At 68.9% G+C, this 20,492-nt stretch overlaps 6 protein-coding genes across 6 annotated transcripts; 5 read left to right on the top strand and 1 right to left on the bottom strand.

Moving 5' to 3' along the window:
• Positions 1-8: 8 nt before the first annotated feature.
• RHOBADRAFT_54399 (uncharacterized protein) lies at positions 9-2,596 on the top strand (the record flags this gene model as incomplete). Its single annotated transcript, XM_018417289.1, has 4 exons — positions 9-923; positions 987-1,063; positions 1,125-2,317; positions 2,393-2,596. The coding sequence occupies 4 exons, from the start codon at positions 9-11 to the stop codon at positions 2,551-2,553; spliced, it is 2,346 nt and encodes a 781-aa protein (XP_018269851.1). The 3' UTR covers positions 2,554-2,596.
• A 551-nt stretch (positions 2,597-3,147) lies between these two features.
• Positions 3,148-10,003, top strand: RHOBADRAFT_54398 (uncharacterized protein; the record flags this gene model as incomplete). Its single annotated transcript, XM_018417288.1, has 11 exons — positions 3,148-3,165; positions 3,233-3,748; positions 3,819-7,373; positions 7,451-7,682; positions 7,757-8,055; positions 8,125-8,689; positions 8,754-8,885; positions 8,954-9,122; positions 9,197-9,356; positions 9,422-9,647; positions 9,726-10,003. 11 exons carry the CDS (start codon positions 3,148-3,150, stop codon positions 10,001-10,003), a joined length of 6,150 nt encoding a protein of 2,049 aa, XP_018269850.1.
• Positions 10,004-10,312: 309 nt separating this feature from the next.
• Positions 10,313-13,118, top strand: RHOBADRAFT_37661 (uncharacterized protein; the record flags this gene model as incomplete). The annotated part of the gene is made up of 4 exons (XM_018413455.1): positions 10,313-10,479; positions 10,559-10,785; positions 10,851-11,377; positions 11,507-13,118. The coding sequence occupies 4 exons, from the start codon at positions 10,313-10,315 to the stop codon at positions 13,037-13,039; spliced, it is 2,454 nt and encodes an 817-aa protein (XP_018269849.1). The 3' UTR covers positions 13,040-13,118.
• Positions 13,102-15,059, bottom strand: RHOBADRAFT_37656 (uncharacterized protein). Its single transcript, XM_018413454.1, has 4 exons — positions 14,002-15,059; positions 13,813-13,930; positions 13,597-13,739; positions 13,102-13,510 (listed from the first exon to the last, which is right to left on the bottom strand). Exons 1-4 carry the CDS (start codon positions 14,665-14,667, stop codon positions 13,121-13,123), a joined length of 1,317 nt encoding a protein of 438 aa, XP_018269848.1. The 5' UTR covers positions 14,668-15,059; the 3' UTR covers positions 13,102-13,120.
• A 265-nt stretch (positions 15,060-15,324) lies between these two features.
• Positions 15,325-16,573, top strand: RHOBADRAFT_65299 (uncharacterized protein). The gene is made up of 6 exons (XM_018418677.1): positions 15,325-15,398; positions 15,726-15,787; positions 15,855-15,910; positions 15,984-16,074; positions 16,155-16,259; positions 16,344-16,573. Exons 2-6 carry the CDS (start codon positions 15,743-15,745, stop codon positions 16,374-16,376), a joined length of 330 nt encoding a protein of 109 aa, XP_018269847.1. The 5' UTR covers positions 15,325-15,398; positions 15,726-15,742; the 3' UTR covers positions 16,377-16,573.
• Positions 16,574-18,717: 2,144 nt separating this feature from the next.
• RHOBADRAFT_31986 (uncharacterized protein) lies at positions 18,718-19,911 on the top strand (the record flags this gene model as incomplete). The annotated part of the gene is made up of 6 exons (XM_018413008.1): positions 18,718-18,761; positions 18,933-19,012; positions 19,117-19,215; positions 19,392-19,589; positions 19,696-19,772; positions 19,846-19,911. 6 exons carry the CDS (start codon positions 18,718-18,720, stop codon positions 19,909-19,911), a joined length of 564 nt encoding a protein of 187 aa, XP_018269846.1.
• Between the last annotated feature and the right edge of the window lie 581 nt (positions 19,912-20,492).

The raw sequence follows: 20,492 nt of genomic DNA, 5'->3' as shown, positions 1-20,492 counted from the left end.
TCCTCGTCATGCTCCGCGTCGCCGTCGCGCTCGCAGCCGCCGTCGCCCACGTCCACGGCTCGAGCCTCGCGTACCTCGTCGCGCCCCTCGCCGACCCGCATGGCTCGCCGCCCGGCGACGACGGCCGCGCCGCCTTCGTCCGCCCCGTGTGCCGCGCCGCCCTGCGCCTCCTCCTGTGGGCGACGGCCTGGGCAGGCAAAGGGCCCCTCGGCGCCCTCCTCGCCGCGAGAGCGCCCGCCGACGTCGCCCGCGCCCTGTCGCACGACGCCCTCCTGTGGTCGGCCTACCTCGCCGCCGCGTTCGGCCTCGCGTGCGAGACGTTCGTGCGCGCACTCGCAGACGACTCGGGCGTGTCGCAGCCGTTGAACCTCCTGTCGTTCTCGTTCCTCCTCCACGTCCACTCGTCGGCGGCGCGCACGGCGTCGCTCGGTGGCGGATTCGGCCTCGCCGGCGACGACGACGTCTCGCCGTCGTCGGGAGCGTCGGCCCGTCACGCCGCCGTCGCCGCTGCCGCCCACAAGGACGCCGACGACGTGATCGGCCTCGCGTCGGCCCAGCTCTACATCTACCTCGTCACCATCCTCCTCGAACTCGCCTCGCTCCAGCTGTCGTACTGCGCCCACTTCTGGAACGCGCCCTCGTTGTCGGCCCCGGGCACGGCCGCACCGCACCGCACCCGCACCTCGCCGCGCAAGTACCGCCTCCCGATCACGGCCCTGTTCAGCCTCGTCCAGCAGGCGTTCGCGATGCGGTCCTTCGCCGTCCTGTGGGGGTGGGTCGACGCCAGCCCCGAGCGCAGGATGCTCGAGTCGGACCAGTTCGGCACCGTATGGCTCAACAAGGTCCCCGAGCTGTGCTTCGAGGTCGTCGTCGCGTCGAGCGTCGCCGTCAAGGCCCTCGCAGCCGCCATCCGCGGTGAAGAGGTGCGTCCCCTCCCTTTTCTCTCTCCGTCCTGGGTCGAGGCACTGACCCTCGAAGCCTCGCAGCTCTCCTTCGACAACCTCGTCGGGCACCCCGTCATGTCGCCCACGAGCGAGGAGGACTACCCGGTCGCCCTCATCAAGTGCGTCTCCCCCTCTCTCTCTCCCTCTTGCGCATGCCGTGCTGACTCTCGTCTGTCGCAGGTACGTGACGCACCTCCTGTCGACCACCCGCCTGTCCGGCCTCGCCCTCGAGCTTCACCCGCTCGACGTCCTCCCCCTGTCGCTTTCGATCCAGCTCGAGACGCTCGGCCTCGTCGACCCGCCGTCCTGCGGCGACCCGCTCTGCGACCTTCACGGCCCGGCCGTCCGCGCCCAGCAAGAGCGCGAGCGCGCTCGAGCTCAAGGCGCCGGCGTCGTCCTTGGTCGCGCGGGCAACGTCGCGTTCGACGACGGGCCCGCCACCCTCGCGCCTCCCGGCCTCGCTCGCGAGGTGCGCCGCATCAGCGTCGCCGGGATCGAGGGCGACGACGCCGACGCGCAGCACGCCGGCGCGGGCAGGCGCAGCACGGCGAGCCTCGCGCACCTCGAGGGCGAGCGCAAGAACGCCCTGTGGCGCTTGATCGTCCTCGTCGCGCGCTGCGCGCTGTACGTCGTCTGGCGCGTCGCGACGACGGTCAAGCGGGCGGCGAGGCGCGCAGCTTACCGCGGCTCGCGGTGGGCGAGGCGGGCGGCGGCCGTCTTTGGGTGGAAGAAGGACGAGACGGCGCTTGAGCGCAGGTGGTCGGCCGAGCGCCGTCGCAGGGGCGACACGCCGCTCGCGGCCGCACCGGTCGTCGAGCTCGAGCGCGCGGCGGAAGAGGACGGCGAGTCGACCGACGACGAGGACTGGGTGCCGTCGAGCGCGTCGGCCGAGGGCGACGACGACGACGGCCCGTCGTCGAGCGAGTGGGAGTCTGACGTCGACGACACGTCGTCTCGCGTCTGCCGAGGCCGCTCGCCGACGCCCGCACCCGACGCCGACGACGCCGACGTGCCGTACGCCCTGTTCGCCGACGCGGGCCCGGACGGCGAGGCGCTCGCGCCCTACCTCCTCGCGCACCAGGTCGCGCGCACGGCCAGCCGCCCGCTCACGCGCAGGCGGTACCGCTCCCTCCTTCCCTCGTCGTCGTCGGGCGCCGCCTCGTCCCGCACGTCGCACGCGCCGCCGCACGACCCGGTCGAGGCGCTCTCCACGGCCATTGCGGCGCGGCGCGGCGAGGTCCTCGCGAGCCTGCCTGGGGTGCGGCCGGCGGCCGAGGAGCTCGAGGCGGCGAGGGACAAGTGGCGCGACGAGCGCGCGAGGTTCTGCGTCGTGTGCCAGGTCGAGGACCGCACGATCGTCCTGTGGCCATGCCGTGCGTCCACCTCTCTCCCGTCTCTCGTCGAGTGTCCCGAGCGCCGAGCCTAACCATCTCTCGACTCGCTCGCAGGGTGTCTGTGCCTGTGCGAGGACTGCCGGGCGTCGCTCGCCGACCGTGCGACGGGCGGCAACGGCGGGCAACAGCCCGGCGCGCCTTCGAGCGGCGGTGGAGCGCTGTGCCCGACGTGCAGGAGCGAGGTGCAGGGCTTCAGCAGGATCTACGTGCCGTAGCGTAGCGAGGGCGCACGCGTGCACTGAGTGTTGTTTTGCCGCTCGCGCACCGAGAGAGCAAGAGTCGCCCCTCGTCGCGGGAGCTTTCCGAGCGCCGAGTCGCCCAGTCTCATGAAGCTTGTCCAGCTGCGCACTGTGAAAGAGCGCTCGAGAGCGGTACCAGGTGTTCGAGTCGGTCTCGTCGCTCGCGCTCTCGACCTCACATCAACCTCGCGCAAAGCTCGCCGCGACAGCATCAGCGCCACCGCGAGCAACCGTTCCGACATGCCAGTACGCCGGCACGCACCGCCCGACGAGGACGACCTCGTGTGGGACGAGGCCAAGTTGGTCGCGAGCACCCAAGCCGAACGCGGCGAGCTCTTCCTCTTGACGTGGCTCAGTGCGGCAGAGCGGGCTGTCGAGTCTCTCCCTCAAGTGCGTCCCCAATCTTCTTCCTCGTCCCAGAGCTCGACGAGGAGAGACGACGAGTCGACGAGGCCCGATGAGCGATGAGGTGGGGGGACCCACCACGCCGCCACGACGAGCTGGACTGGCGCGGGCGATGACGCAGTGCGGAGCTGTATGCCTGCAGGGAGCTGGGCCGCAGCGGCACGCATGCCCGAGCTGTCGGTCGTGCACCACCACCACCGCCTCCTCTCCTCGTCGCACCTGCTCACGCCTCTCGCTTCCCGGTCCACAGGATGTCGTCCTCAAGCATCAGCAGCCCCTCACCAAGTCCCTTGTCGCCCTTGTCACCCCGCCAGCCCCGTCGGCGACCCACCCCGTCAAGCCCGGCCGCCCGGCTCGAGCCCTCATCTCCCGCATCTTCGTCACGCTCCTGCGTCGAGGCGACACCAAGAACCTGTTCGACCTCGCCCAGTCGCTCCTTCGATGCCTGAACGGCTCCGAGACCAAGGGCGCACCCGAGCGCGAGAAGGAGTGGCGCATCGGCGCCGCCTACGTCCTCGGCGAGGTCTACGCCGCCTACGGCCAGCAGGTCATGAGCCTCTACGTCGAGATCGTCATGGCCACGACGCGCATCTTCCGCACCTCGTCGTACCCGGTCATCCTCCGCCATGCCGCCCTCGTCTGCCTCCGCAAGGTCATCTCGGTCGTCGCCCGCTCCATGTCGGACCAGACGACGCGCGACACGCTCAAGGCCTTGCGCGCCGGCCTCGCCGACAAAGCCGGCGCCATCGTGCGAGGGTGCGCCGACGTGCGTCCGACCTTTCCCTGCCCCCAAGCTCACTCGAGCCGTCACTGACCCGGTCCTTCCCCCGACACAGTGCCTCCTCGCCCTCTCGGCCGCCGAGGGCACCTTCGCGACGCTCGCCGACATCAATGACGTCCTCATGCCCGCCTTTCGCGCCGTCGAGCCGGCCGACTTTGTCACGCGGCGGTCCCTGTCGCGCCTCGTCGCCGGCCTCCTCGCCGCGACCCAGGAGGAGGGCAGCGCCGCGCCCGCTCCCGCACCACCCGCCCGCAAGGGCAAAGACGCGGCGAGCGCTGGCGAGGAGGAGGACGACGGCTACCCGACGATCGGCGCGCCGCAAGCCGGCACCGACGGCCAGGGCAAGACGCTCCTGTCGCCGCTCGAGATGCTCGCGCAGCTCTCGGGCGTCTACAACCGCTCGACGTCGTCGCGCAGGCTGCGCAACGCCCTCGTCGACGTCTACGGCGAGCTCCTCAAGACGCTCGGCGGCGGCTGGGTCGAGCAGCACTACCCGGACATCGTGCGCCACCTCGTCGACGAGCTCGGGTGCGGCGCCGCAGCTGGTCTCGGCTGGATCGGCTGGAGCGCGCGAGCGGCCGAGCGCATCGACCCGGCCAAGGCCCGGTACGACGCGCTCGCGGCCCGCAAAGCCGTCGGCATCCTCCTGCGCGACGTCGTCTCGGCCCAGCTCCTGTCCGAGGCCGGCCAGATCACGGCCCTGCGCGAGGTGGCGACGCTGTACCTCGCCAAGTGGCCGTCCCTCATGCCCAACACGCCGGGCCCGACCAAGCAGGCGCTCCTCCTCGCTCTCGAGGAGACGACGAGCCTCCTGCGCAGCCTCGGGTGCGCGCCGTCCGCCGCCCAGGACGTCGTCTACGACCCGCTCGTCCGCCTCGCGGCGCACCCGAGCCACAGCGTGCAGGTCGCCGCAGCGTGGGCGTTGCGCACCCTGTGCAGCGCCGCGCCGAACCGCCTCGCCGGCGCCATCACGCACGTGACCGACCTCCTCAACAAGGACCTCGCCATCATCTCGAGCGGCGGGCCGAGCAACAGCGCCAACGTGCACCGTCGCGCCGTCGGCCACGCCCACGCCCTCGGCGCCCTCATCAACCTCGTGCCGCACAAGCCGCTCTACGTCTCGTTCGACGCGTCGGCCAAGTGCATGAGCCTCGCGATCCAGCTCCTCAAGCAGAGCGGCAACCACGAGCTGCACGTGTCGGGCGTCGAGATCCAGGTCGCGTGGATCCTCGTCGGCGCGCTCATGAGCCTCGGCCCGACCTTTGTCCGCCTGCACCTGCCCCAGCTCCTCCTCCTGTGGCGCAACGCCCTCCCCAAGGCGACGAGCAAGGACGCGAGTGCGGCCCAGGTCCGCGGCGCCAACGAGTGGGCGTTCCTCCTCCACATCCGCGAGTGCACCCTCGGCGCCATCCTCAGCTTCCTGCGGCACAACGGTCCCTCGGCGTCCCGCGGCGGCCTCGTCACCGAGGACGTCGCACGTCGACTCGTCCAGCTCCTGTCGAACGGCCTCGCGTTCCAGCAGTCGTTCGCGACGGCGCACCCGTCCCTCGTCCTCGACCAGTCGCCGTCGACCTCGTCTCGCCTCCAGCTCGTCGACCGCGACATCATGTACCGCCGCCGCCTCCTCCAGTGTTTCGTCGCGTTCGGCCAGTCGTCGGCGACCCAGCAGCTCCAGATCCCGCTCCTGCAGCAGGTCGTCCCGCTGTTCTCGGACGTCGAGCGCTACTTCGGCGAGTCGGCGCTGCAGGCGGCGGCGAGCGCCGGAACGTTCACGAGCATCTGGGACGAGACGGACGGGTTCGCCTACGGCGTCACGAGCCTCGTCAAGGTCGCTGACGGGCTCAACGAGGTCGCAGGCGGCGGCGACACGGGCGCAGCGTCGTCGGCTGCCCTCGCTGCCGGCGGGCAGAAGCTCGCTCGGCTCAATCGCGACCGAGCCGAGGCGCGTATCGACGAGCAGCTGCACCGAGCCGTCCTCGGCGCCGGCGAGCACGACTCGCTCGTCCTGTGGTCGCGTCCTGCGGGCGACGCGACGCCGTTCGCGTCGCTCCCCGAGGCGCCGCCGCCCGCCGTCGGCCTTGTCGACGCCGCCCTCGAGCTGTTCGCCCTGTACTTCCCGCTCCAGGAGCCGGCCAACCAGGCGGCGCTCCTGCAGATCGTCGCCGGCAACCTGCGCTCGTTCCGCCTCGACAAGAACCCCGGCCGCAAGCAGGCCATCCTCGCCAACGCCGTCACGGCCGTCCTCGGCGCCCTGCGCCTCGCTCGTCGCGCCATCGACGCGCACCAGGTCGCCAACCCGATGCGCGAGCTCGTCAAGGAGGCGCTCCTGCACCCGGACGCGGCCTTGCGGCAGGCGGCGGCAGAGTCGCTCGGCCGCCTGTCGAGCCTCGGCGGGACGTCGTTCATGGCGGGCCAGGTCCAGTTCTGCGTCAACCAGGTCGTCAGCAACACGGACCCGGACAACCGCGCCGGGTGCGCGCTCGCGTTCAGCGAGATCTACTCGCACGTCGGCAGCCTCGCGGCGGCGCCGGTCCTCAAGACGGTCGTCGACGTTCTCCTGTCGCTCTCGGCCGACCCACATCCGCTCGTCCACTACCAGGCCCTGCGCTCCCTGTCGACCGTCATCGACGCCGCGTCGCTGTCGTACGCGCCGTTCATCAACCTGACGCTCGGCGTCCTGTGCAAGCTCTACATGCAAGACACGCACGAGCCCGAGGGCGGCACGCCCGGCTCGGTCAACCTGCGCGGCGACCTCCCGGCGTACCAGGCCATGTGCCGCGTCACCGACGCCCTCATCGGCGTCCTCGGGCCCGAGCTCCAGGACTCGGAGCGAGTTCGCGAGCTCGTCCTCGTCCTCCTGCGCGAGTTCACGCTCGAGCGCGACGACGGCATCGCCGTCGAGGCCATCCGGGCGACGCAGCACTTCCTCATCTTCGCGCCCGACGCGCTCGACCACGCCGCCCTCGTCGCCAACCTGCGCGCCCAGCTGTCGTCGTCCAAGCAGCCGCTCAAGGTGGCTGCCGTCAACAGCGTGTACCAGCTCGTGCAGCGCGACGCGGCCCTCATGAGCAAGCTCGGCGGCGACGGCCTCGTGCAAGAGCTCTTTGCGCTCCTCGACGACGACACGACGATCGAGGGCGTGCGCGACGCCATCACGTCGTGGCTGCGGCAGACGGCCGACGCCAACCCGTCCGGGTGGATCGACCTGTGCCAGCGCATCATGTCGCGCTCGGCCGGTGTCGCCCAGGCGCAGAAGCAGCGCGTCGACGCTGCAACTGCAGCAGGCGGGCTCGCCGACGAGGAGGCGCAAGGTCTCGGCGTCGACGCCGAGACGGGCGCACGACCCGGCGCCGCGACCGCCCGAGCGACGTCGCGGTGGCGCACGCAGCTCTTTGCGCTCGAGTGCCTGCACGAGGTCTTTGTCACGGTCCTCAAGAGCGGCCGGCGCGAGCACTTTGACGTCGCGAGGGCGAGGGCGGTCCGGGCCAACCGGCGAGGGCTCCTCATCACCCGAGTGCCCGACCTCATCAAGATGGCCTTCACGGCGTCGACGGCGCAGGTCATGGAGATCCGCCTCGAGGGCCTCGTCGTGCTCAAGGACGTCATCGACGTACGTCCCTGTCCTCCTGCCCATCGTCGTCGCCGACCTCGACCTGAGCCTCACGCTGTTTCCCTCCCTGCGAGCAGAACTTTGGCGCCTCGCAAGACGTCGATTTCGAGGACGCGCTCCTCCTCGAGCAGTACCAGGCGCCCATCGCGGCGGCCCTCACGCCGGCGTTTGCCGTCGACTCGTACCCCGAGGTGCTCGCGTCGGCCATCCAGGTGTGCGCCGTCTTTGTCGGGTCGGGCGTCGTCAAGGAGACGAACAAGATGGGCCGCATCCTCAAGCTCCTCACGACCGCGCTCGAGAGCTGTCGAGGTGCGCCGGCCCGCTCCTCCTCCTCCTCGTCTCCTCGTCGTCGCCCGTCTCCTGACCTGCTCTCGCGCTCGCAGACTCGGACATGACCTCGCTCGGCGACGTCCAGGACCTGAGCTCGACCGCCGCCATCATGCTCAAGACGTCCATCTTTGCCGCGTGGGCCCAGTTTCAGAGCGCGAGCGTCCGCCAACCCTACCTCGCCGACGTCATCCGGCCGCACCTGTCGCTCCTCTGCCCGTTCTGGCTCGCGTCCTTGCGCGAGTACGCCCGTGTGCGCACCGGTCCCGAGACGGCCTCGTCGAGCGACTCGAGCGCGGGCGGCGCAGCGTTCGACTCGGTCTACTCGGGCTTGTCGAGGGAGACGGCGCTCCCTGTGCGTCCACGATCGCCCTTTTCTCGCGCCGCCATGCGGAGCCTGCCTGACTTTCTCTCTCTTCCACAGTTCTACGAGCGTGCCTGGCCGCAGATGCTGCACGCCGTCGCGACGCTGCTCAAGACGTCCAACCCGCACCTCCTTCGCGCCATCGACGGCCTCGACCCGGACGACGAGTCGGCGCCGCTCCCGTCCCCGCACCGAGGCGACCCGGCCCTCTTCTTCTGGGTCCTGTTCGGCCTGTCGTTCGAGGTCCTGTGCTCGTCCGCGTCGGCGGGCGCGACATCGGCCGCCGCCGTGCAGGCGATCGCGCTCGAGGCGCTCGTCGGCTTGACCCGCCCGGACGTGGCCGGCGGCGTGCTGCAGGACGTCGCCCTGTTCGACGAGGTCTGCAACCTGTGCCTGCGCCTCGCCATCACCGAGGGCCCCGAGATCAAGGCGCGCGTGCTCGAGATCGTCATCAGCCTCGCTCGTGGCCTCGTGCGCGACCTGCCCGTCGCCGCCGTCGGCGCCAACGGCGCCGCAGTACCGGCGGACCAGGAGGCGAGAGGCGACGCCAAGCTCATTCAGTGCCTGCGCGTCGCGACGACGGTCCTGCGCGAGTCGATCCCTGCAACCACGACCGGCCCCAAGCGTGCGTCCTCCTACTTTCTCTCGTCTGCGCCTTGCGCCTCGCCTGACCCTCTCGCCTCTCGCAGCAACGTCCGTCAATGTCGCGCTCCACGTCCAGCATCTCGTCGCCGCCTTTACCCTGTTCGCCAACCTCGCCGACCTGTGCCCGAGCCCGCTCCGAGACGAGCTCTACGCGGTCGCCCTTTACTCGTACTCGGGTACGTCCGCGACTCTCCCTATCCCTCTAGCCTCAGTCCTCGACCCTGACGCTTCATCGTGCGCACAGTCCTCCTCGCCGACGAGAAGACCGAGGTCGACCTCGTCTCGCCGTCGCTCCCGGTCGTCAAGATCCTTTGCGACCGTGGCCTGTCGGGCAGAGGCAAGTCGTCGACCGTACTGCCCAAGGTCCTCAACGGCCTCATGAGCGCGTGCATGCTCAACATCGACGCTGTCCGGTCCGTCCTCGTCGTCTTCCTCCCTCACGACTCGCTCGAGCCGCCCTGTCTGACCCATTCACCGATGCGCGCAGTGGCCGCAAGTCGCCTGGCGCCGTCCTTAAGAGCAAGAACAACCTGTTAGCGTCGGTCCTCATCCTCACCTCGCTGCCGCCGGGCGCCCAGATCGGCCGCGAGGTCGTCGAGCACGCGTGTTTCCTTACCGGCGAGCTGGCACTCGAGGGCGAAGGCGAGGTGAGTCCCTCATGTTTCTCTCGAGTCTCTCTTTACGCTCGTGAGCTCACGTCCTCCTCGTGCAGGTGTCGGCGGCCGCGCTCAACTGCCTCGCCTCGCTACTCGTCGCGGCTTCGCGAGCGAACTCGGGCATCCTCGCCTTCTGCGCGAGCCAACTCGTCCCGGGCGTCATCGAGCTCGTCGCAGTTGCCGTCGAGCGCAAGTACACGGCCGAGAACCCGCGCGTGAGGGCGACGGACGAGGCGGTCAAGGCGCTGGTCGCCGTCCTCCTGAGCGTCCCGGTCGAGCGCAGTGCGTCCACGCCCTCCTTCCCCAGCCGCCTCATCTCACTCTCTGCGACAATTAACTGACTGCTGTACCCGCTCGCAGAGACGCAGTCGCTCTCGGTCGTCCTCGCGACCCTCATCGTCGCACTCTCGACGCCGCGACCACCGACCCCGCTCCACTCGCTCGCGCTTTCGCACCTCGTCCAGCTCGCGACGACGCACCCGGCACACTTCAAGGAGGCGACGTTGGCGCTGCCCGACGTGCAGCGCAAGGTGCTCGAGGACAGCATCCGGGCGGCGCTGGGTGGAGGCGGTGCGGGCGCGAGGGGCAGTGCGCCGGTCGACGAGGCGCCGCGGATCGAGCTCAAGACGTTTGGATAGAGCGAGGGATATCACTGCAACTGCGTCCTGTCTCTGTGTGCTCGCGCGAGAGAACGGCTTCGAGGTTGGCGGAGGTTCGCGGCGAGAGATGAAGCGCGAGCCCTCGTCCACCTCGCACTCGATCGCTGGATCCGCCCTAGCTGCACCAGAGCACGCTGCGCTGTACCGCCCCCAGCCAGCCCGCCGACCAACTCGAGCCGCCGGCGTCGCCGTTGGCTCCGCCGTCGACTCTCGCCTCGGCATCCCTCCGCTCCATCCGTCACGACGACGCCGCCCAGCCGCCTGTGACGACCGCCAGCTCCTGTCGACATGCTCTCGAGGCACCTCAGGACCCACCTCGTCCTCGCGCCGTCGACCTCGGTCGGCAAGAGCATCTTCTCGACCGGCCTCGTCCGCGCATCGCTCGCACTCGGCGAGAAGGTCGGCTACCTCAAGCCAGTCGGCACGGGCAGCGGCGATGGAGACGACAGCTGTGCGTCCTGCGCCCCCTTGCCCCCTCTTGTCTCGACCCTTCTCGACGAGCTGACCTCGTCCTCCCCACTTGCCGAATCGCAGGCACCTGCAGCGCTTCGCCCCAGGCGCGAGGACGGCCTGCCTGTTCCACTTCGATGAGCCTGTATCGCCGCATCTAGCCGTCGAGCGGGCAGCGCGCGGCGGCGGCCCGGTCACCATGTCGGTCCCGACCGACGACGAGTTCGCCTCGGCTGTCGGACGGCACGCGCGCGACTTTGCGCTCGAGACGGCGGGTCAGAGGAGCAGCCTGTACATCGAATCGGCAGGAGGTGCGTCCGTCTGTCTTTCCGCCCCATTTCTCGTGCTCCTCCCTGACCTCAACCCGCCCTCGCAGGTGTTCATTCGCCGACGCTTTCGGGCACCTCGCAGCTCGACGCGTTCCGGCCCCTCCTCCCGCCGACCATCCTCGTCGCGTCAGCCGAGCTCGGCGGCATCTCGACCACGATCTCGGCATACGAGTCGCTCCTCCTGCGCGGCTACGACGTCGACGCCGTCCTCGTCTTCCGCGAGGCGTACTACGCCAACCACGAGTACTTCGAGCGGTGGTTCAACGAGCGCGGCATCCGGGTCGGTGTCGTCGACCACCCGCCGCAGCAGGTCCCGTCCGCCGAGGAGGACGCCGCCAACCTCGAGGCGTACTACGCCCAGATCGCCGACACGCCGCTCCAACGCGTCGTCCAGCGCCTGCAGCAGATCCACATCGACCGCATGTCCAACCTCGCCACCGCTCCTCGGCGCACGCTCGACTCGGTATGGTGGCCGTTCGTCCAGCACGGCCTCGTCAAGAACGAGTCGGACGTCATGGTCATCGACTCGGCGCACGGCGACCACTTCAGCGTCTTCTCGACAAGCTCCCCACCTGTTGCCTCCCCTGCGGCGTCCCCCGAGCCGTCTGCGTCGCCCATCCTCTCCCCCGAGGCGCAGACCGTCCCCTCGGCTCCCCCGACCTCGTCTCTCCCATCCTCGCCCGTGCCACCACCACCCTCTCAGCCCCTTCTCTCCCCCATCTTCGACGGCTCCGCGTCGTGGTGGACCCAGTGCCTCGGCCACGCCAATCCCGAGTTGACGCTCGCCGCCGCCCACGCCGCCGGCCGGTTCGGCCACGTCATGTTCCCGACGGCGACCAACCTCCCGGCGCTCACCCTCGTCGAGAAGCTCCTCGCCTCGGTCGGCCAGGGCTGGGCGAGCCGCGTCTTCTACTCGGACGACGGCAGCACGGGCATGGAGGTTGCGCTCAAGATGGCGCTGCGCGCGTTCGCCGACCGCGAGCAGCTCCTCCCCGCCGAGGGCCGCAAGCTCGCCGTCCTCGGCCTCAAGGGCAGCTACCACGGCGACACCATCGGCGCCATGGACGCCTGCGAGGGCGGCGTCTACAGCGAGCGCGTCGAGTGGTACGAGGGCCGCGGGCACTGGCTCGCGGCGCCCGAGGTCCGCATCGAGCAGGGCGAGGTTGTCGTTCGAGGCGGCGCCGACGGCGGCGAGGTGGCGCGGTACCAGAGCTTGACGCAGCTTTACGACGTCGACGGCCGGGTCCAACACGACCCGCTCGCGCAGACGTACCGCGAGCAGATCGAGCGCGAGCTCGAGGCCCGCATCGCCAAGGGCGACGGCATCCGCTTCGGCGCACTCGTCCTCGAGCCCGTCGTCATGGGCGCCGGCGGCATGATCTTTGTCGACCCGCTGTACCAGCACGTCCTCGTCGACCTCGTCCGCTCGAACCGCACCCTCTTCCCCGCCACCTCTCGCGCCGGCGCGCCGTCGACCTCACCGATCGACTCGACGCCCGTCTGGCAGGGTCTCCCCGTCATCTTCGACGAGGTCTTTGTCGGCCTGCACCGCCTCGGGCGCGTCACCGCGTCGACCTTCCTCGGCTCGACGACCAGGCCCGACATCGCCTGCTACGCCAAGATCCTCACGGGCGGCCTCGTCCCCATGGCGGTCACGCTCGCGAGCGACGCCATCTTCCAGGCCTTCTGGGGCGACAAGAAGGTCGACGCGCTCCTCCACGGCCACTCGTACACGGCGCACGCCGTCGGTTGCGGCATCGCCAACAAGACGCTCGACATCCTCACGCGCATGGACCGGCGCGGCGAGTGGAACGACGCCAAGTTCGACTGGATCCAGCATGCGTCCAACCCGGGCCGCCAGTCGCTCGGCCCGCCGCCGGCCTCTCCGAGCCCGACCGAGCTCGCTTGGTCCTTCTGGTCGGCCGACTTTGTCCGCGACGTGTCGGCGCATCCGGCGGTCGAGGGCGTCATGGCGCTTGGCTGCGTCCTCGCCATCCACCTGCGGGCCGCCGACGGGTCAGGCTACCAGTCGACGGCGTCCGAGGCGATCCTGCGCCAGCTCCGGTTCGGCACGCCGCACGACGACGCGATCGCCTCGAGCGGCGCCTCGTTCCAGATCCACGCTCGCCCTCTCGGCAACGTCGTCTACTTCATGTCGTCGCTCAACTCGAAACCGGCGACGCTTCGCGCCGTCGAGGCGAGCATCAAGGCGGCGCTCGACGTCAAGGCGCAGTAGATGCCGCAGCAGTTAGACTCTCTCCCTCTCTATCTCTCTGTCTCTCGCATTTGCAATATCAGGCCCGGTCGAAAGTGTGCGTTACAGCCTGGCTGAGAGAGAAGAGCCGTCTCGAGAACTATCCTTGCGCCGGACCCACTCTGCGACGGCGTCGCACAGGCCGTCGACCTCGCGCACCGTGTTGCCCGCATGCAGGCACACTCGGACGCGCTCCTCGGCGTGCGGCACCGTCGGGTGCGTGATTGGGCGGGAGAGGAAGCCGCGAGTCCGGAGAAAGGCGGCGAGAGGGCGAGGGGACGAGGTGAGGAGCGGGATGATGGGCGACGTGGGAGGATGAGGTATGGCGCGAGTCGAGGGCGACGTGACGATGGCGACGAGGTGCGGCGGCAAGGAGACGGACGAGGGGGCGGGGAGGAGGCTCGAGAGCCGTGAGACGAGGCGAAGCGCGAGCGCGTGGACGTGCGCGGCGGGCTGTGGCGAGGACGGGCAGGACGTTCAGTCTCGTCGTCAGGGCAGAGTATCTCGAGACGGGAGGAGAGGAGAGGGCCGGGACGCACCGCCTCGCTGTGACCTTGCTCGAGCATCTCGAGCGACTTGACGACGGCGAGCGCGCTCAGGTGCGTCATGACGGTCGAGTAGATGAGCGGGCGTGCGTAGTTGATCAGGTAGTCGCGGATCAAGGGCGAGGCGAGGACGACAGCTGCGAGGCGACACACGAGAAGGAGGGTCAGCAAGTCGAATGGGCGAGAGGGAGAGAAAAGGGCGGGACGGACCGCCGCTGCAGGCCATCGCCTTGCCGAACGTGTGGACCCGCACTGTCACTCGATGCTCGAGACCGAGCGCCGCGACGAGCCCTCGCCCTCGCACGCCGTAAAGCCCGGACGAGTGCGCCTGCGAGAAATGGAGAGAGTCAGGCACCACGCTCGAGCGAGGGGAGAGAAGAGGGCACGAGCTAGACGCACCTCGTCGACCACCAGGTGCACGTTCCCTCGAGGAAGTACTCGGTCGATCGCGTCGACCATCTCGCGCAGCGGGGCCAGGTCGCCGTCCATCGAGTACAGCGACTCGACGCCGACCCACACGCTCCTCGTGCCTGTCCGCACGCCCTCGTCCCGCGCAGCGATGTTCTCGAGGACCCGCTCGAGTGACTCGACGCGATTGTGCCGGAACGCGCGCCGGCGCTCGCTCGGGACGCGGCTCGCGCGCATGCCATCGTGCATGCTCGCGTGCACGAGCTCGTCGTAGACGATCCAGTCGTCCGGGGCCGGCAGGCACGTCCACAGGCCGACGTTGGCGTCGAAGCCCGAGTTGAACACGAGCGCGGCCGGCGCGTCGAAGAAGGCGGCGAGGCGGTGCTCGAGCGAGGCGTGGAGGGGCGTGTTGCCGTCGAGGAGGCGCGACGACGGCGGGCCGTACAGCGGCGTCGCGGTACCATCGTCGGCGATGGCGAGGGCGTCGACGAGCTTGCGTCGAAGGACGGGCGACCGAGCGAACGACAGGTAGTCGTTCGACGAGAAGTCGACGAGGTTGGAGCTGGCGGGCGCTGCAGGGTCGAGCTGGCGCAGCATCTGCCTCGACTTGCGCGAGTCGAGTGTCGCCTTGAGTCGATCGTCGAGCGCGGTCGGCATCTGCGCGCGAGGGAAACGAGGTCAGCTCGTCGCAGAGAGAGAGGTGTCGAGAGGATTGCCCGTCGCCGAGGGCCGAACGCCGACGGCTGCCGCGCCTCCAGCAGGTCGTCCATCGAGCGCTCGAGGCGTTGGACGCAGCGGCTGGGCGACCTGGGGCTGTGTCGCGCCGTTCCGCGAGTCGACCGTCGCCCGGCGGTGTGCCGTCCCTCCTCGATGTCCCGCCCTCGAGGCTGGCCGTGAGAGCGCGCAGTCTCTCTCAGAGCTCTGCACCGACAGTTCTGACCACCGCTGTGCGAGCCCTAGCGCGCGCGTCCTCCTCGTCGGCGTGCACCGCCTCGCTCGCCCTCATCGCGCCTCTGAGCTGCCCCCAACCTGGCGACCGCGAGCCTCGTGGACTCGAGCCGGTGTGGACGCCAGTCGTGAGAGAGAGTGAGACAGAGGACGCACGACTGCAGCTTGAGCCGGCGGGGAGAGCTTGCGGGTGTTACGAGGCTCTGCTCTCTACCGGCGCTCGTCAGATTACTAGCGAGCGCTTGACTCTGGAGTGTGATCGCTCGGTCGAGGGGAGGGTCGAGAACTAGGGGCGAGTGGGGCCGAAGCTTCCCCGCCTTTCCTTTCCCTCCTCCTCCCCTCTCTCTCTCTCCCTCTCCCCTCTCACCGACACTCGCACCACCTCTCAGCACTCGCCTCGCACACGCTCAAACTTTCCCCCACAACTTCTACTACCTACCGTGCGTCCCACACTCTCCTCGTTCAGATTGAGGCCGGCCACGTCGCGTGACTCGCCCCCCGGTCCCTCCTCACTCGCACCTCGCATGGGCGTGGGCACGTCTGAGCGTGAACACCGAGGACTATCGCAGCAGGTCGAGCAGGAGCTGGCCCGGTCTCGAGGGAGGAGCAGGCGAGGGGGAGCCGGCCTCTGAGCGACGGGTGGGGGGAGCGGGACCACGACGAGGGCAGAAGCACACGGGCGGGACAGACGAGGGCAGAGGCGATGAGCACGAGGGCGGGACACGGGCTGGTCGACAGGCGCTCACCTGACTTCCTCGCCGTTGCAGACCTCGAAACGCCCAAGATGCCCATCACCGTCATCAAGTCCGAGGACGAGTACCTGCGCGCTGTGCGTCCCCCGCCCTCTCTGTATCTACAACACGAGCCCGGCTAACAAGCCCCGCCGTCGCCCGCAGATCAAGGAGTCGGGCATCACGGCCGTCGAGTTTGTCGCGCCGTGGGACGAGTCGTGGTCCGTCCCTCGCTCCACTCTCTCCTGTCTCGACGGAATCGACTCTGACGAGAGCCGTATGGACCTGAAACAGCAAGGCCATCTCGCCCAAGTTCCAGGAGTACTCGGACAACCCGCGCTGGAAGGACATCCACTTCTACAAGCTCGACATCTGCGACCAGCAGGTCCGTCCTCCTCCTCCTTCCGTGTGCCCCCCTTTTCTCGAGGGCCTCGGTCGACTGACGCTCTCGAGGATCGCACGCAGGACGCCGCCATGACGGCGCACGTCGACATGGCCCCGACCTTCCACTTTTACCGCGACGGCGCCAAGATCAAGGAGTACGTCGGCTCGTCGTACCCGGCCCTCGAGGTGCGCTCTCGCTCTCTCTCTCTCGTTCTCTCGAGCCGTGTTGAGCAGCCGACCTGACCGTCGAGCCTCTCCCTCCCCGCACAGCGCACCATGGGCGCCCTCGTGAGCGGCCACTAGTGCGCCACGTCCCTCTCGCAAGCTCGCACCCGCATCGCGCCTCTCTCTCTCTCTGCCTACCCGTCCAGCTGTACACCCTGTGCAGGCCACCTCGTCGTCGAGAGGCGGCTCAATGCGCGAGGGCAAAAACTCGAGGAGGAGGTCGTCGTCTTTTGTAGCTTTCTCGAGGGTGCAAGTCTGTCCAAGTTTCTCTCCCTTTCGCATGGCTACGAGCTCGAGAGACTGAGAGAGCCACTGTGCGTCGTCGAGGCCAAGCTCGTGGAGGCGAGACGAGACGAGACGAGACGAGTCGGTTGCGAGCCTCGTTCCCCAACATGCAGCTCTCTCTACTCTGAGCGGCGCCTCGGGTTCGATCTTCTGCGAAGCTGCGTGTCGGCCGTCGACGGTGTCGAGAACGAGAGAGCGCGGCGCTGTGCCGTCTAGCCGCTGACCGCTTTGGCACCTGCTAACCTCTCGCAGCTCGCAGCGTCTTCTTCTGGCGACGAATCGCTGCTCGAATGCGAGCAGGCCTCGCGCACGGCAGCGTCAAACCGGTCGCTCGTGTCTTTGGCTGCGCGAGAGATCTGCTCGACGGCGGAAGAGCCCGCAACGTCGAGTTTGAGAAGGTCGAGCGCCAACTGCGTCGACGAGGTCCGTGCGTCGGCTTTCTCGGTGCTTTCCCGCCATCCTTACTGGACGGGGCGGTCTTGCGTCTCGAGAGAAGTCCGTTGGGCTCGAGAGATGCCTCAAAACAGAGCGCGTCGGGCGCGAGAGGGTCAGTCGAGTAGTGCGTCGCGAACCGCCTGCGAATCGACCTCGTGCTGGGTCTGCTCGTCAAAGTCGCCCGCTCTCGTGCAGTTGCTCTCGAAGAAGGCTCTGCGCGTCAGGCCTCGGCTCTCGCAGACCTGAGTCGGTCTCTGACGGGGCTGCGTCGGCGGAGGACGAAAGTAAAGTCGGCGAACCAGCACGAGTTGCACGAAATCTGCGCGAGCTGCGACCTCCTCCTGCGATGAGAGGCACGCTCGACCCTTTTCAGAACGAGGGAGAGCAGAGAACGGTATCTAGTCGGAGGCGGGGAGGAGAGAAAGGACGACAAGGCAGGGAAATTTCAAGCCGACGAGGGGACCTTGGCGACGATGGACGAGCGGCGCGAGCGCCTGCTCGCCTGCGCCTCGCCCTTGCGGATAGTCGCAAAGACGTCGCCGTAGAACCTGCGCCCGAGAAAGCTCGTGAGTTGACGCTCGGGCGAGAGGGAAACGTGGCTCGACGAGGAGAGAGGTGGACTTACGAGCCGTTCAGGCCGGCCTGAGGCGCAATGCCAGGGCGCGCGCGCGTGGTGCGGCGCCGCACTTTCGCGGTCAAGGCATCGAGAGCCTCAGGACCAGGTCAAGGCGGCTTAGACGGCAGCTCGAAGATCCGGCGGGAGCGAGGGAAGCGATAGCTACACGAGGACGCGGACGAGCGGCTTCGTCGTCGGCACGGCAATTTGCCCACACAGCTTGCGAGTAGGGACGAGTGACCCGACGCAGAACGAGCTGCCTCAGACGAGACAAGTCGGCGTCCGCGGCCGGCGAGAAGTGGGGAGGAGGGAGAGCGAGACGAGCGAGCCTTGAGCCATCGACAGCGGGGACAGGGGCAGTCGGAGAGCCACGGCGTAGTGCAGCCGAGCACGTACGCTCACGCTGGCCGAGGTCGCGTGACTTGGTCGAGGACGACAGAGCGCGAGTCGAACGGGAGCGACTCGTCCGCCCGCTCGCTCTCGCCCCTCACCCTGTCCAGCAACCGAGGTGAGTTGTCGATGCCCTCGATGGACCTCTCGGCAGCCGCGCTGACACCCCGTCCTTGTCCGCACTGCGCAGCTCTCGCTCGACGCTCGTCATCGCCCTCCCGTCCCCGCCTCATCGCCTCGAGCCCGCTCGGTGCGTCCACGTCCCCCGCCAGTCTTCAGGGTGCGCGTCGAAGGCGTGGAGGAACAGCTGTCAAGCGCATGGGTGCGCCGGCGAGCGGGTCTCGGCGTACGCGAGACGAGCGAGCCGGACGGGTCGGCGGGGCCAACGAGGAGGAGGAGCGCAGGCGGCAGGGCCGGCGGGACACGCGGTGGAGCTCGCGATAGAGTCAGGGAGGCCGTGCGTCACCTTGGACGAGCGCACCGGACATGCGCGGGTCCACCTCGTCACTCGCCGGGCGAGTCGCTGACCTGTTTCCCACCCTCCTCCCCTCGACACATCCATCCTGTTCGTACCTCGACCGCCCCTCGACCGCTCCTGATCATCGGGAACTCTATCCCGTGCGTGCCCCCCTTCTCGCCCTCTCGCAGCTTCTCGCCCCCACATCCACCTCGCGACCTTTCGCCGCCGCCGCCATGTCCTCGCCACGCAGGCGCATCGAGACCGACGTCATGAAGCTGTGCGTCCCCGCCTTCCTCCTCTTCACGCGTACCGGGGACCGCGTCGCGTAGGCGTTCCGGTTCCGCACGGCCGAGCGCTGACCCACTGTCTCCCTTTCCACCGTCCTCGCACCTCGCGTCTCGCCGCGGTTCCCTACCTGCCGACTCTGGCTCGCGTACACCTGCGTCAGTCTCATGAGCGACTACGAGGTCAATCTCGTCAACGACAGCATGCAGGAGTTCTACGTCAAGTTCAAGGGTCCCGCCGAAAGTGAGCCCGCCAGTCCCTCGTTCTCCTCTCATGCCCTGTCGGCCGGGACGTGCCCCGACGAGGCGCAATGGACGCGACACAAAACTGACCCTGTGCCTGTGCAGCCCCGTTCCAAGGCGGCGCCTGGAAGGTTCACGTCGAGCTCCCCGACGGGTACCCGTACAAGTCGCCCTCAATCGGCTTCACCAACAAGATCTTCCACCGTGCGTCTCACTCTCTCTCCCTGTGTGGACACCGGAGCGAGCGTCGCAGGTGTCTCGCCCGCGTCGGCCCGAGCGAGCGAGGCGGTCCGCCCTCTCGAGATTCGGCTTCGCGCAGACCTGGGCGGATCGAGCGGTCAAGGGCGCCCGTCCACTGACCCACTCGTCCCATCGTGCAGCCAACATCGACGAGCTGTCGGGCTCGGTCTGCCTCGACGTCATCAACCAGACGTGGTCGCCCATGTTCGACATGGTCAACATCTTCGAGGTGTTCCTCCCGCAGCTCTTGCGGTACCCGAACGCCGCCGACCCGCTCAACGGCGAGGCTGCCGCCCTCCTCATGCGTGACCAGAAGGGCTACGACGCCAAGGTTCGAGGTAAGCCCTCGTCGCTTTCCCACCATTCCTCGCACGAGTCGAAGCTCGCGACGACGTTCGCGGTGGAACGATCGGACTCGGCCCTGATCCTCCTCGTCGTGCGCAGAGTACGTGCAGAAGTTTGCCAGCTCGGGCGCGTCGAACGACTCGGACGGCGACGACAGCGACAACTCGGATTCGGACGTACGTCGGCGGCTCCCTTTCCCCTCTGCCCCTTTGCGCGTCACCGGTTTGACCCTCGGGTGCCTTGACGCAGGACGACGACGACAACAACAACTACAGCGCTGGCGAGGACGACGGCGTCGAGGACATGGAGGTCTGAGCGCCAGCTCGCCCTCGCCGACCCCACGTCGCTCTTGTCCAGCATCCGCCTCGCCTATCGCCCTCGTCTGCCTCTGCGCCATCGTCCGCCTCTTTCTCTCGCCCCGTCCGCCTATTGTCGTACTACATTCCCTGCCCTCGCCTGCCTCTCCCCTCGTCCCTCGCTCCTCCTCTGTGTCCTTCCTCCCTCCTCGTCACCTCTCCTACCGTGCCCCTCCCATAGCATCCCCGCCATCTTTCGCCTTTGTTCTGACCTGCAACTGTAGATCTCGCGCTCGATCCTCTGCGCCAAGCGAGAGCGTGACCGGATCTTGGGAGTGGACGCCACGTCTGCCGCGGCACCCTTGGAGCGCGAGCTCGTGGCTCGTCTAGCGCGCGGCTGCCCGATGAAAGCGAGCGCTCCTAGACCGCGCTCGACAAGCTCCACCTCCCAGAACCGGGGGTGAGAACGGCGCGGCCGCCTCTTGCTCGCGGCGTCGCGCCTTCCCCTTTCGAGCGCGTGGTGCACGGCGTCTGCGCTCCTCGATTGATGCGAGCGTGCCGTGCGCGCCTTGGGACCCTGCTCGCCACTGATGCAATGGG

Source organism: Rhodotorula graminis, assembly GCF_001329695.1.
Source record: "Rhodotorula graminis WP1 unplaced genomic scaffold RHOBAscaffold_9, whole genome shotgun sequence".
Lineage (NCBI taxonomy): Eukaryota > Fungi > Basidiomycota > Microbotryomycetes > Sporidiobolales > Sporidiobolaceae > Rhodotorula > Rhodotorula graminis.
The sequence above is the reverse complement of the archived record's forward strand: the minus strand, read 5'-3'. Positions and strand labels throughout refer to the sequence as shown.